The 14,919-nt window shown below is 48.7% G+C and overlaps 1 protein-coding gene across 1 annotated transcript; it reads left to right on the forward strand.

The window, feature by feature from the left end:
* Positions 1–3,425: 3,425 nt before the first annotated feature.
* On the forward strand, positions 3,426–13,564 carry Polr2I (RNA polymerase II subunit RpII15). Its single transcript, XM_077664807.1, has 5 exons — positions 3,426–3,714; positions 3,779–3,833; positions 5,561–5,634; positions 7,136–7,262; positions 13,372–13,564. The coding sequence occupies exons 1-5, from the start codon at positions 3,644–3,646 to the stop codon at positions 13,432–13,434; spliced, it is 390 nt and encodes a 129-aa protein (XP_077520933.1). The 5' UTR covers positions 3,426–3,643; the 3' UTR covers positions 13,435–13,564.
* The last annotated feature ends 1,355 nt before the right edge of the window (positions 13,565–14,919 follow it).

Raw genomic sequence — 14,919 nt, forward strand, 5'->3', positions numbered from 1 at the left:
TATCTTGTGGAGGCGCTTCACCCATGTAGTGCGTAGGCATGTCGCAGCTAGGTATTCAAAGACCCGCCTTGCCCATCGGTTGTGGCTCATGAACTGCAGTCGACCGCGGTACTCCAGCTTGCTGCATGCCTCCCTTGCCTCAAAACTAGACCATCCCAGGTCGCCTTGAATGGCTGCATTGGCCACCCGTCCATGACATCCGACTGCAGTGCGGCCGACCTCTGTTTGTCTGCGCTCTAACCAATTTCTGGTGGCTGATGGGAGGCAGACCACCGCGTTGGCGAATGTGAGTCCTGGCACGTGCGCGAACTTCCAGAGGTCGCGGACCATGGTGTACTGGTGGCACCCCCACAGGCACCGACGTCGGAGGATGCATTGCGCTCGAAGTGCAGATTGACGGACCTTAGCCTCGTGCAGTCTGAACATGTCAGTCTCAGCACACAAATTTATGCCCAGGTATTTATACGATCTGTCGACTGTCAGGGTCTCTTCATTCAACGTCAGCGATAGCTGATCATTCGCCTCGCCTGCCAGCTGAACAACCCTGCATTTTCGCTGGTTGAACTTGAGGCCAAGGCTTCGCAGCTCCGCGGCACAAATGTCTAGCATTTTTTGCACATCCTCTGTGTTTTCTCCCATGATTACCAAATCATCAGCAAAGGCAAGACCCGGCAGTCGGCTGGAGTTGTCAATTCCTGTGGTGCTGTACTTAAGGCCGAATCCCAGGTTTGCCTGCAGGAGTGCCTTTTCCTGTCCGGCCACATACAGGAGGTAGAGGAGGGGAGACAATGGACATTCCTGCCGAAGCCCCCTGTGTACGTAGACCCGTTCCGAATGCACATTGCCATAAACGGCTGTGACTACGTTTTCCCTGTACAACCTCTTTATCGTCTCGAGAAGTGGTGGTGCCATTCCCAGAGTACCAAGGCGATGGAAGAGAGTTTCGTGCGGGACGTTATCATAGGCCTTTTCGACGTCCAGAAAGCAGCAGATGAGTCTCCTGCCTTCCTTCCTGGCAATTTCTGTACAGCTGGTGAGTACGAAGAGGTTGTCTTCTAGCCGTCTGCCCGGACGAAACCCATTCTGCAGCTCCGTTAGGACGTGCGCTGATTCTGCCCATCCGCTGATCCACGCTTTCAAGACTTGCATGAAAACTCGGTACACCACGCTAGTGACCGTGAGTGCCCGGTAGTCGCCGATGTGGGCCGCATTACCGCCGGGCTTCAGCAGGAGCACCACCCTGCCATTGCGCCAGTCCTCGGGTATGTCTCCGCCGTTAATAATGGTGGTAAACAACTCGGCCAGCTGTTCTCTCGAGTTTGGACCGAGTAGTTTTAGTAGGCGAGCTGGTATTCCATCGGGTCCCGTGGCTGTGCAAGCGCTGATGCGGCCCAGTGCCCGGTTCATGCCTGGCAGTGTGACCTCCCATGCGATATCTGGTTGGTCCTGGGATGGAGCTGAGGGCGATGACCCTTCAAGCTTGTCCTCAGGCATGCAGGCTGGTGGCCCATAGAGGCCTGACAAGTAGTCCGTGACGTGTTGTTGCAGGTCGGTGATGGGCTGTCCCGTGGCACTATCGACCATTTCTGTTGGCCCCACCCTTTCCCTGTCCAGGGAGCTGACATACCGCCAGAATTTCTGAGCCGCCGACTTGCCCTCTGCCCGCAGGGTTTGCATTTCCTTGAGATTTGCGGCAGCCAACTTTGCCTGCACCAGTGATTGCATTTCATGTTTGCGTTTCAGGTACATGTCCCACGCCACTGCTGCTGCGCCCTGGTCCTTATCTTTCACCGCCCTGCGATGGGCGCGGTTCGCGTCCCGGCGCGCTGGCCATGCCTCTGCCACCTGCCTGTCCCACCATGGCTTCTTGTAGGCTTGCCTATGTCCCTTGTGGACCATATGTGAGCGCATTATCGCACGCAAGGCTTCCATGTACTCGCCGTATGTAGCGGCTCCTAGCCGCCTCTGGCTCTCTTCGAATTCCTTGGCGACGACCTCCATCTGCCTTACCGGAAGGTAGAGAGCTTTCGACCGTTGGGGTCTGTTTTTCCGACGATGTGTGTGGGTGAAGTCCAGACGCAGGCGATTATGGTCGCTGCCCATGCTAACCAACCCCTCTTCATCAATGTGGAGGTGCTGCATAAGGCTCAGAAGACGAGGCGATACCAGCGCATAGTCAATACATGTTGCACTGTTTCTGGCGCACCACGTATATTGACCGTTGCATCTCGAGTCTAGATTGGCGATGTTGAGCTGGAGCTGTTCCGCCAGCCAGAGGAGAAGGTCACCGTTAGCGTCAGAGTATCCGTCAAGCTCAGAGAGGTGGCCGTTGAAGTCCCCAAGAATGATCACCTCCCTGTCCTTTGCAACCAGGTGAGCGTCTCTGCACACGCACTCCACTAAACCACGGTTAGTGTCCGGACGACTGCTGCGTACGGAAAGATATACCACGCATAGCGCTGTGGGGACCCCAAGAAGATCGCCTACCACCCATAAGTGGTCGCAGCATGCCTCATCATGACCCACACGATCACTGCACTCTTGCGCCTGCCACTCCAAATCACGGCGCCACATCACTCCCACACCTCCACCTTTCCGACTTTCACCCAATCTGTTCTTTCCCGCCCAACACCAGCTCGGGTCGATGGGAGGCTCCTCGAGATCGCGGAGGTGGGTTTCGGCAACCGCGTATACGGATACTTCCTCTGTTCGAAGCGCGCTGTACAGTTCCGCCCACTTTTGTTCTCGTCGAGCGCCGTGCAGATTGAGAAAGCCAACTCTGAAGCTTCTTTGCTCCTTGCGCCGAGGTGCTGGGCGGCGACGCTGCTGCGCGCCCCTTACTGCGCTTGCCGCGGCCACTGCTGCCGTATGTGGTGTCGGACGAAGTCGCCTACCATCTGGAAAAGGTCGCCGGGCACTCCCCCCGGGTGAGCCAATTGCGAGAGGTGCGGCGTCGCCTGGAGAGGGGTTGGGCCACCGTGCGATGTCATCACATTGCTCCGCATCGTGCCCAGATGCCATGGGGCCGCCGACGGCGGCAGCTGCGTCCTGGGGGGCAGCTGTTCCCAATACATCGGTTGGTCCCAAGGTGAAGGCGCCTGTGTGAGGCCTGTCCTTGTTCCGGAGCTCGCCCGGACACCTTGGTCTGCTGGGGCTGGTCCCGCTGCCCCGACCGCATCGGCTGTGTTCGGTTTCTTCCCGGCCAGTTCCACTTGTCGACGGGGTGTGTGTTTTCCTAGGGCCGGCCGACCGCTCTTCAGGGCCGGCGCTTTCGGATGCAGTCGGTTGGGTCGTCCGCTCCGAGGTTCCAGCACTACAACGACGGCGAGCGCCACCTCGCGGATGCATCATGAGGCTGCATTGTGGTTCCCGCAGGAGCCGCTTGGCGGTAATCACACTTTAGTATTCCAGCCACTGTAGTAAAGGGTTCAGCAATAGAGGAGGCAATGGTTCAGCCGTATCCATCCATCCATCCATCCATCCATCCAGTCGGTTGTGTCGTTGCGCTGGTGGTGCCGTGTGTTTGTGCAGTTGTGCTTTTCTGCTAGAAAGTTTCATATCGTTTTGTGTGTTGGAGAGGGTCAAACACTGACTCGCTGAGACATAGGGCAACAGTTCGTGGTCTGCTCGGTCCTAAAGAACGATGGGCATCAGTTTCGACGGTCAGGGTGTCGAGGGGCCCGGGTTTGTGGGCATCAAGTTCTGTCAAGAGTGGTGAGTAGTGTGTCGTGATGATCGTGGGTGCTTAGTTGTTCACGCTGGCGTTCTTTGGTCGCAGCAACAACATGCTGTATCCCAAGGAAGACAAAGAGAACCGCGTCCTGCTCTACGCGGTGAGTATGTTGGAGCCTTGCATGTTCGATGTTATCAAGTCACGTTGTAAAACCTCAAGCTTTCATGTAATTCCTGCGTCATGCCATGTAACAGTTGAGTAGAACAATATGCCTTCTTCTCGATAGTTGTTGCATGAAAAGCTGTAGGTCTTTTTTGGTGGAGATGTCGCGAGAAGTATTGACAAAACACATCTACGCCACGGAAGAGTTATAACTGCCAGGTGCAAAAGGAATATGTAGAGCTGGCTTGTGTCTGATGGTCGTGCCAAAAATGACAATGAGAAATATTAACGCGGCGACTTCGAAGCGAGCATTAGTGCACGCACTCGTTAACATCCAACAGGTGTTTCTTTAACTTGGGTTTGTGTTGCGCACTGTTGATGAACGTAGCATTTGAGCAATATCCGACGTCCACATTTCGAATGCACTTCCCTGCGTGACAGCACTTTACTCTGTCTTGGCACTAAATCGTTGGCAGCCCTTTTCAAAGTATTAGTACAGCATGTAAGGATGTGTGCCGAGATACCACGTCAGTTAGAACACACACTTTTTCACCTTCTTCGTATATGTTATTGAGCTTATCTGGTACTCCCCGATTCTTGAAATCGCAATGAATTTTACCAGGGTAAGCATAGTTACGGTTTAAAAAGAATCCTTTTGAAAATACAACCTTGAAATGCGTCGTAGCTGTAGACTGAGATCCGTCATGACCAGACGATTTGCCCAGCAGGGGGTACTTGCATGTTGGGTTTATTTGCCTTGCTGTTGGAAGGAAGGGAATGCCCCCCACCCCTACGGGTGATTCACAAGTAGTGCTGCTAGAGAGGTATGTGAGATCTTGTGGAGCCAGTTAATCCTCTTCAGAGGATGCGAGCAAACAGTAATGGGATTATTTAAGTTGATACAGCGTCAGTTTCCTCAGGCATAAAGGCTGAAAAGAATGTAAATTACTCTGCACTGTACCAGTGAAGGAATGAAGTGTGCACCACTGGTGTTGAGTAACAAGAATTGGCCCATTAACTCAACCATACATCCTTGGTGGTAGTAAAAGGAGGTTAGGCGATGAATGTGCCTCAGGATTAGCCTGCCTGAATAGGTCCTTAGCTTTTTCATCACAAACAGCCTACATTTCGAGTTTTCTATTCGCATAACAAGCAACTTGGCTGCATGATGAGCTGAAAGGAATTCTACAATACGGCTGAACCTTGTTATAATGGAGGGGTGTATAATTAAATAATTGATGTAAACAAAGGAATGCTGATTTCCCTTGGAAGGCCTGTCAACATAGGCTATAACGAAGCTGCGGCTATGACAAAGTAATTGCCGGGCCTCTTCAACTTCGTTATAATGAGGTTCAACTATATGTCCGTCTTTGCGTCTTTTTAGACAATAGTGAAGTTGTCGTGTTTTATGGTGGTGTTGTCACTTTAGCATAAGCGCTTCTGTTTTAATCTGATACTGCTTGTAGTGAAATAATGACCTGCACTAAAACATGCCTTTTTGTGTGGAATTTTCGGCTGGAAGCTGTTCTCTTTTGCATAGCATGGTGAATGACACAAGTTGAACTTGGAAATAATGAGGCAGTACGTGTGGTTGGGTCAAATCTAATGTCACTCGTGGGCTGTCTTCTATTTCCAAATTACGTATCGCTAGTAGATTGAGCACGATCATCTCATTTGCCCTGACTGCACTATTTGATGTGGCTCATGCTTGTGTGTCTGCTGCAGTGTCGGAACTGTGACTACCAGCAAGAAGCCGACAACAACTGCATCTATGTCAACAAGATCACCCATGAAGTCGAGTGAGTGTGCGCTTGCTTGTCTTAGTCTTTTTTTGTGCTTGTGGATTTGATTTGTTGCTTGGCATTTCGAACTTACGTTTTGTTGGGCAGGAAGTTGTGTTGCTGCTAACAGCAAATATCAATGGCCATTGAAATGGTGCTCGTGATTTACACCAATCTTATGAGGCGCTACAATCACTAATTGTATAAATATAATTTGTATAAATGTTTGTATAATAATTTGTATAAATCATTGCCTTTTGTACGATTTGCGGTCACAGTTTCTTCTGGAATACAGTTTTTAAATTATTGTGAAGACTAGTATTTTATTGCTTGCATTAAAGCTTAGGTTTGTTCATGCTTCTTTGTGTTCATGTTTGTTCATGCATTTGTTCATGTTTATTCATGCATTTGTACCATGAACGTATTGTGCATTAAAGTGTGCGTTGTCGCCGCTTGAAGCAACGTAAGCAACCTTGGACAATGCTCTAAGGCCCTTGAAATCACGATAGGGTTCTGCGCTGCTCTGTTGACTCACCATCCATGTAGCAGCGCTCAATCGCCTTTTAAGTCAATAGACTATTGGTTTGAGGGCCTTTGAAATGCCCATGTGACAAGGGTATTAAATTACTCTCTCTGATATGCTGTGGTGAGTGAAAAACTCTGTTTATTTGCAAGTATAAAGGAGCACCACAGTCTTTTTATACATATGGCAATATCATTCTTCACCCAAAGCTGTCGAAATATTCCACATTTCTCTTTCTAAGAAAGAAGGGACAATGCATGTTGATTTCTTTTACTCCCTTTTGTGCCTTCTGACTTTGGATCTATTTCGTAGCCCCTTTAACGTGCCCCTCTCATGTGGGTGTTTTAAAATTAGACCTGTGAACAGATTGTCTGCCAGATACCAAACAATAGCTGTTCTAGAAGAACGCTCCTGTGACTGCTAAACAACAGTCAAGTCAGTGAAAGAGCACGGAACTTTGTAAGCACAGGCTTTCAGGTGGGCAATATGTGCTCTTGTTTCAGGCATATGTCCAATGGGTGTGGCAATATTTTTTTGTGGAATATGGAAAGGGTGCAACTTAAAGAATGCTGCAGCCTGCGCCAGTAGGTTTGCCACAGTTCTACCAAGACTTCTTCCAATGCGGGATTCCCTTGAAAGCTATGGCAAGACATTGGCTTGTTCATCCTTTTAGGTGTGGGGGTTTGAGGAGAGGAACAGTGTTAGCACAAACTGTAACGGGTGAAGTGTGTCTGGTGAGGGAAGCAAACCATCTGTGTTTTCTGTTGACAAAAAATGTGTAGAGTTGTCAGTTATAAGATGCAACTTATGGAATGCTACGTGTGGCCATCACATGCATTGATCATTCACATGAGGGAGACAAAATAAATGATTAATTTCAACTCACTTTCTGTGCTCTTTTATTGAGACAATGTGAACCACTTGTTCTACTTGACTACATATTTTTAGTTCACTGCTGAGGTGGGTTTTCTTGCCTGTGTGGTTGTTTCTTTGCAGTGAGCTGACACAGATTGTGTCGGATGTGGTGCATGATCCAACGCTGCCACGCACTGAGGACCACACATGCCCCAAGTGTGGCCACCGTGAGGCGGTCTTTTTCCAGGCGCAGTCCCGAAGGGCTGAGGTGGGTCTCTGCATAGTTTCCCCATTTTGGAGAGCCCTTCTGCTTGGCTGTTCTCCGGTGCTGGCATATTGCCAGGCACACGGAGTTATGCACAGTACAGCAAGTGCCATTGATACTATTTTTAACAGTGCATTTGTAAAAATGGCTATCGAGCTGTGCGATTAAATGGCTTAAATAGTTCAGGATGCAAGGATCATGTTGTGAAAATCTCGAAAAAAATGAGATCTTAGAAAACAGATTTGGTATCTGTAAGGTCTTTTTAATTATATCCCACAAAATTTTCCCAGAAAACAGTCCAGAAGTGACATTAAAAAATGTTTTTGTGACCGTAGGTAGCAAAAAACTGGCTGAAATCTTGAATATGCCAGTTTTCTCAAGTGATTTTTGACCTGACTACCCAACTTGCAGAAAGCATAGCATGAGAATGGCTTGACAGCTTTTATGCGGTTTGTTGCTTTGTGTTCCTTGATAAATTCTTCATGCAGTGACCCACTGCATGATGAATTTATCCTGTATTTCTCAGTTATTTTGTCATATTTTAATCAGTCTTTAATTCAACATGATGATAATGAGGGCATTATGCATTTTGTATAGAAAAAAAGTCGGGACGTTAAAAAAAATTTGGAGATTGTCACTGTGCAACCATTCCTTTGGGTAAAAGCTTAGAGTGACTGCAGGCTCCTACCGCGTTTTGTTGTCATGCCAGGCTTTCTCAAAGTTTGGTATAGCCATGAAGCATAAAAAAAATTTTTATGCTAAAACTACTTCAGATATTTTGGTGAAATTTTGTTTTTAAGGGGGGGATGCTAGGCTCTGGAGTCAACTTTTAAACTACTGCACCAAATTTGATAAAAAAATTTAAGGGATGGTGTATCATCTTCTCATTAGACGACATGCGAAATTTCAGCTTCCTGGCTCAAACGCAAAAAAGTTATAGCTGTCATATTGAGCAATGAGGCGTGTTAGCTTGGGAAAACTATCATTTCAAAAATAATGGAGATATGCTGATTGTTTGTGATCAGATATCTTCTAGATGGTTTATAGTGCAAGATAATGCCAGTCCCATATTTTTTTTACTATTTCTGCAAAAATGTCACCACTCTAAAAACAAAGTTCAATTTTTTGTTGTCATTATATGTCAGACACCTCAAAATATCTTGTCTTAGAAAATATTTAGTGCCCTGAAAAGTACCTTATCTTGTTCCTGAGAAAATTTAATTCGAGAAAGCAGGTTTTGTCGATGGAGTTTGGCAATGATAGTTTTCCTAACGGTTTTGTTTTTCCAAAAAGTGCAAGCTGTTAAAAATGAATTCAAAGATTTCAGAACATGCTATTTTATTTTGGGGTAGAAAAAAAATGATTCAATGTGCCCTGCTCCATAGATGGGTCTCTCCTCTTCAACATGACGCTGCACTGCGGCAAATGCTTCGAGCTCTTTTTGTTTTTGTTTTTTAGCTTTAGAGCTGTCCATCGCCCTTGCGTTCGCTTGTGAAATACTTAGATGGGTTGCTTGCTGGATGTGCTTCATCGTCTGAACTCCCATGTTCTAGCTCCAGCTTGTCAAACACTCTTTTGATGCCACGTGTGCACTCAATTCTAGTACAGACAATGCTGCCACGGTCTCCACGGTTCTTAGTGATGCAGATTCGGCCTTCGTGTGATGAATTATCATTGCAGCTCAAAGGGTTCGTGTCTGTATTCGGCGGCAGGCTTGGGCCTGGCGAACGCACAAGCAGACGCTCAATTGGTGGCGATCGCCCTGTGCTGTGTAGGCCTCTCGCTTTCGTGGTGCGTTAAAGCTTCTCCGAGTCGAAGCCTTCATTGCTAGCATCTTCCAGTCACACTAACAGCCACCCGCTGATCGCAATAAACTCACAGAAGGAAGATAAGGTTACAGTTAGCAAGCGTCAAACGCAACCAAAGAGGGAGCGCCTTTGAATGGCGCGAAAACAGCGTTGGGTGGTCACGTGGTATATATTTCCACCAATCCGAGCTCCTATTTTGGTTTGCCATCCACTCATCCACTCTGCAGTTGGTGCGACCAGAAATGTGCCCTTCTTTTTTAGTTTTTCGTTAGTGGCCTTGCATATTCTCAATAAAAGTCTTCCGTGAATAAAAAGCACGAAAAAGAAACTTTCTAACGTGGGCATTCGCTTCGCGTTCGGTTTCTTGCCCGTGCGGCGGCCGCGTCTTGAGAAGAGCATTCATTGACGCCTTCGACGGTGTGCCACTGCCTTGTGAAAAGAGTTAATTTTCTTCTTTTCTACTGCTCAGATAACAACCAAACTTGGTGAAAATATTATTCATTAAACCAGCAGTCCAAAACAACTGAAAAATTAAAAACACAATTTTTTCCCGAAAATCAGCATTTTAGCCCCACACCCTTAAGCATTTAGTAGACTTCCAAATAAGCATGCCAAAATTTCATTGCTTGACACCAAAAAATAAAAAATTCCACCTGCAATTCCTATGTCTAGGGCTATTAAAAGTATATTAGAGCTTTAGCTCTACTGGGCGCATTTCAAGCCTCCGAGTTGTGCTGATTCCACGGATAGAAACCAAGATGGCGGCCTCCATGGCAATGATATTGTATCCCAATGGTTGCCATGGTAACCGAGGTGGTTACATAATGGAATAAAATAATAACGAGGAGCGGCGTGATGTTCGAGGACCACAACTCGAAACTAAACTGTGTCGATCCGGTATATATTGCCACAGTGTTAGCTATTTACTGGTGCCGCCTTGTGGTGGGACAGCACCCGCTGGTCTTAGTCCTACAGGTTAAACACGGCGACTCGGTCGTAGCTGGCCAACCAGTCTTCCACGTCTTCGAACTTGTTGCCATGAAACGGCGCGGGAGTGTGAGGCACCAGAAGGAGCAGCGGCGAGGAACTGACGGCATTCTGGGTGGTCTGACTTGTCGCAGTGAACGTCATTGCGCGGGGTCGTGCCGTCAGGGGTCGAAACTCTGGAGTTAAGCCTCGCAAGTGGCGGCTTACCTTGTGGACAGGTGTTGTGTCCACGGGGTGTAGCTGGGTGTCGTCGGAGGCTCCCGGGAGCTCTTCGTGCATTGGGAAATTACCCAGCAGCTCCACCTGCTTTTCTTGGCGCTTTAACCACGTCCGACCTTGCTCAACAACAGCAAGATGACGCCGAGCTACGACCCCTCATAGAGTACCTCGAAGGCCGCATCTCGTTGCCGTCCCGCTTCCTCACGCGGGCTATCGTCGTTCTGCTTATGGGGTAGCATCCTTTACAAGAGAAACTACGGTTCTACGGACACTCCGTACCTGCTCGCGGTCCCAATGGTGCTTCGAGACGAAGTTCTGCACGCATGCCACGACGGCCTTTCTTCCGGCCACCTCGGCTTTTCTCGCACGTTGGCGAGGATACGGCACAAGTATTACTGGCCCCGGCTTGCTACAGTTGTCCAGCACTATGTTAAGTCTTGCCGCGAGTGCCAACGTCGGAAGACACTACCTGTGAAGCTGGCCGGCCTATTGAAGCCCGTTGATCCGCCTTGAATCCCTTTCCACCAGGTCGGCATGGACTTGCTGGGACCATTTTCGACATCATCATTGGGCAACAGGTACATTATAGTTGCCACCGACTACCTCACCCGGTATTGTGAGACGAAAGCCCTTCCCTGCGGCACCGCTGCCGAAATTGCTATCTTTTTCATCTTTAATGTTGTCCTCCGCCATGATGCCCCAGCAGTCGTTTTAACTGATCAAGGCACGGCTTTTACATCAGCCCTTACTAAGGAAGTTATGCGTCTCAGTGACACCGGTCACCGTCGAACCAGTGCCTGCCATCCTCAAACAAATGGACTGACTGAGCGACTCAGCAAGACCATTGCCGACATGCTTTCCATGTATGCGACACCGACCATAAGAACGGGGACCAGATCTTGCCTTACGTCACGTTCGCATATAACACTGCTTTTCAAGAGATGACGCACTTCACGCCGTTCCGTTTGGTGCATGGTCGCGAAGCCACGACTATGCTGGACGCAATGTTACTGCCGGACGTTGCACGTCCCTCCGTCGCTGGCGCTGAAGAGTTCGTTCAGCACGCAGAAGCCGCCTGCCAGTTAGCTAGACAGCGAACCCGTACCCAGCAGGAAAGCGACGCTCAACGTTACAACCTTCATCACCGGGCAGTGCTTTACCACCCTGGCGATCAAGTTTGTGTTTGGACCGCAATCCGTCTGCTTGGTCGCTCCGAAAAACTTCTGCGCCGCTACTTCGGCCCCTACAGGGTACGGCGCAAAGTTAGTGATGTTAACTATGAAGTGCTCCCGCAAGAGTCTGTTCGCACCTCCAGGCGGCAGGCGGCATCCGAAATTGTCTACGTTGCCAGGATGAAGCCCTACCACGCCCGCTAGGACTTATTCAGCCAAGTCCGGCGCCACAGACTTTATTCCGGATTTCCGTGATTTTGCGGCATCGGGGCGATGCCCTGGAAGGGCAATGCCACAGTGTTAGCCATTTACTGGTGCCGCCATGCGGTGGGACAGCACCCGCTGGTCTTCTTTGTCTTCCCCGGCTCGTGCGTTGGTTCGCGGAGTGTGTCTGCCTGGCTAGTCCTGGTGTGCCCTTCTGCCCTTTCTGCCAGCTTTCGGTGACAATATATCCCTGTCCGGCAGATGTCAAAGTCAGTCCCGACATTCGTATAAAATTTATGGGCCAACCGTTTGCCGCATAATGCTCTGGATGGTGTCATATGATTCAGTGTTTCATGCAGCATAAACTTACCACCCTGATTGCACGTCTTTACGAATCTTCATATGAACATTGCGGCTCAACTGTTTATCGCAGAGCGTTCGGGATAGTGACATACGATGTTTCGTGCAGCATAAACTTACTAGTTAAGTTAGTCTAGCTCATGGCAGGGATTCGAGCCCCCGAACTATGTTAGGTGTTAATGCTCGATATTCGATCGTTGGCTCAGCATCGGCTCGTTTTTTAAAATTCATTTATAACATTAACCTAATTTGGCACGAATATGTAACCTTTTGTGCTGATTCCAGAACTGCATTTGATTTTAAGCCAGCTGTTATAGTTTCTGTGTAATTCCAATTATCACCCTCATAAGGTCAATTTGAAGGCTCAACCTTTCACTAGCTCAATATTGAAGTGTTGAAACGAACCCTTTACAGGGATAGTGGACAAAAAAAATCTACCGCAGAGATTTCTGATCCAAGTGGTAGACTGTGGCAACGAGAGTGGCCAGAACGGCTCTCTTTTAAAACAGAAATGAGCAGAAAGTAGCTCTTTTAATGAATACTTCTCAAACCACCCCACCTTAGCGGCCGCCTGTTAAAGCTCGCACTATGCTTAATGTGATGTCTGCCTTACCAACATTGCAGGCAATCGTCAGCACGGACTTCACAAAAGTGAACATATTTGGCATGCTTTTGCTTCATTGTGTGGTTCGTTTTGTTCAGCTTCCCCATGAACATGCTTCAAGATTCTCTGCCTGAATCTCATCAGTTTATAGTTTTGTTTACTACTTGCCTGTTGTGGTTAGAATATATTGGAAATCCCCGTCGTTTCCAGTGACGGCGGACCAGAAAAGCAACATTTAGCTGAGACGGTACCGGTAGCGCCATCTTGCGTTAGCCAGAGGAACAAGTGGGCAGAGATTCCTGAACTGCGCACTGCCAAGCCAGCTTGCCTACGGCACTGCTGAGGGTAGGCGTGACGTCATGTCCACCAGCTTGCTGGCAGGCACTTGCCGAGTGCGGCCAGTGGCCGCTCAGATTGCTCAAAATACAGCTATCAGCTTAAAATATCTGAAATGATGACTGTATACTTGTGTAATCGCACCTTGTGAATTAAAATCTGGTGCTTTCTCAGTATTTCCAGCTTCTTATTCAGTATCCCTTTATGGCCAGTGGTTACCTCTGCCTACTTCTAGGAAAGGTTGATGTAATAAGGTAGTTTTATAGTTCTTTTGCTGCATGCTTGGAAAGAGCAGAGTTGGGGTACTGGAGCAGAGATGCAAATGGTGTTGCCTTTAGAATCCTTTAGCCTGGCACATGAGATAATGTGCAGGTGGCTGCTTTTCTTTCCTTCTCAGTACAGTGTGCAACTTTCTTCTGCAGGACGAGATGCGGCTGTACTATGTCTGCACGAACACCAGCTGCACCCACAGGTGGACGGAGTGAACCTTGCAAGCGTGGGGATTGCTCGAAGCACTTATGCTTCCAGTGACCCCGGAGTATCTCTGGCTGTTTTGTATTGTGTGAAATGTGGATAATGTGAAATAAATATGGAAATACATCTCATTCAGGCAAATTCTCATTCGACTCACTTTCTTTACAGTGAAGCTATTAGTGACTCACTTGTTGCCTCAGCGGCGTAAGCGTAACACATCATGCGACCAGCGCAGCTCACGTAACTGTGACCTTTACATCACTGTCATTGACAGCGCTAGAGTAGCAAGGTGTAGTCTGCAGCAAACGGATGCGGGGGTGAGGTTGGTTAGGGGAACAGTGTAAGAATGGGTAGGGCATATGGGTATGGTGCAGAAGTGTTGTGACTCAGGTTGATGTTGCGGTTCAGGGGGTGGGTGGCTAAAGTGTACAATACAGCGGTGTAGGGGTGGAGGATGTGCAACATGCGTTCGGCATTTTCGATGCAATCTTGCAGAATGACATTTGTACAGCTGTCACTAGAATAATTTAAAATGCAGCAATTGCCCACACCAGTGCCGCTGTAATATCACATTGCCCAGGTTAAGGCAGGTTCCTTTCCTTCCGTCTCTTTTCTCTTCTCCCGATTCACCCAGAGCACATGAAGATTTCAGATTAATCGGTGCCGAATTTATTCATAGCTATTTACAAATGAGGTACAATGCTGCCGTCAGGATGCGGCCTCTCTGCACGGTGTCCAAAACCGTTCTCTTTTTTTCTCCCTCCGTCCGAGTCCTCCTCAGCCTTTTCTTCCCCTCGGGGTCCCCCTTGCCAGTCAGCACTTGGTCGCTCTCTCCTTGTAAAGGAAACATGTCGGCTTGTTCCTGGAACCCGGCGACCGTTACGGAAGTGTCCGCCGCTCCCAAGCGCAGACCGTGGCCAGATCGGATGACACCCTGCCAGGGCAATGTGCCTCGCGGGGCCCAGCATCCCTCCGCGTCTGCGAGCCGTCTCTCCGGCACCAACTTGCTGCCACCTTGGTCAATGCACCTGGCTTGTTCCGTACGCAGGACCGGCCCAAGTGTGCACACACACCCACGATGCCCCCGTAACTGCTGTTCGGGGGGGGAGAAGTGTTTCTCGTCCGTCGCCGCTTAGCGACAAGCACACACACACAAACACAACGCGCTGGTTGTTCCTTCTGGCTATGTTCGGATGCTACGCGGCCGCACGCCCGACACCCAGTATCATAATCGTCCTCCAAGTTCTACTGTGTGAGCAGTATAAGTGACGTTTTCCCAAAACGGCGTCATGTGAAGCATCCACACCAGAAACGCCTCCCCTAAGCTAAGGGTTTACCCCGCCAACAGAAGCTTATGCAGCCACGTAACGATTAATTATGGGCTGAATTCAAAAAAGAAAAGCAATCATTGGATTCACCGCTTTCACCTTGCGTCTTTGAATTTGATTTCATGTAAAAACGAACTTTACTACTATTGCAAGCACGGATTGGTGGCA

The sequence above is a fragment of the Amblyomma americanum genome, chromosome 5 (genome assembly GCF_052857255.1).
Source record: "Amblyomma americanum isolate KBUSLIRL-KWMA chromosome 5, ASM5285725v1, whole genome shotgun sequence".
NCBI lineage: Eukaryota > Metazoa > Arthropoda > Arachnida > Ixodida > Ixodidae > Amblyomma > Amblyomma americanum.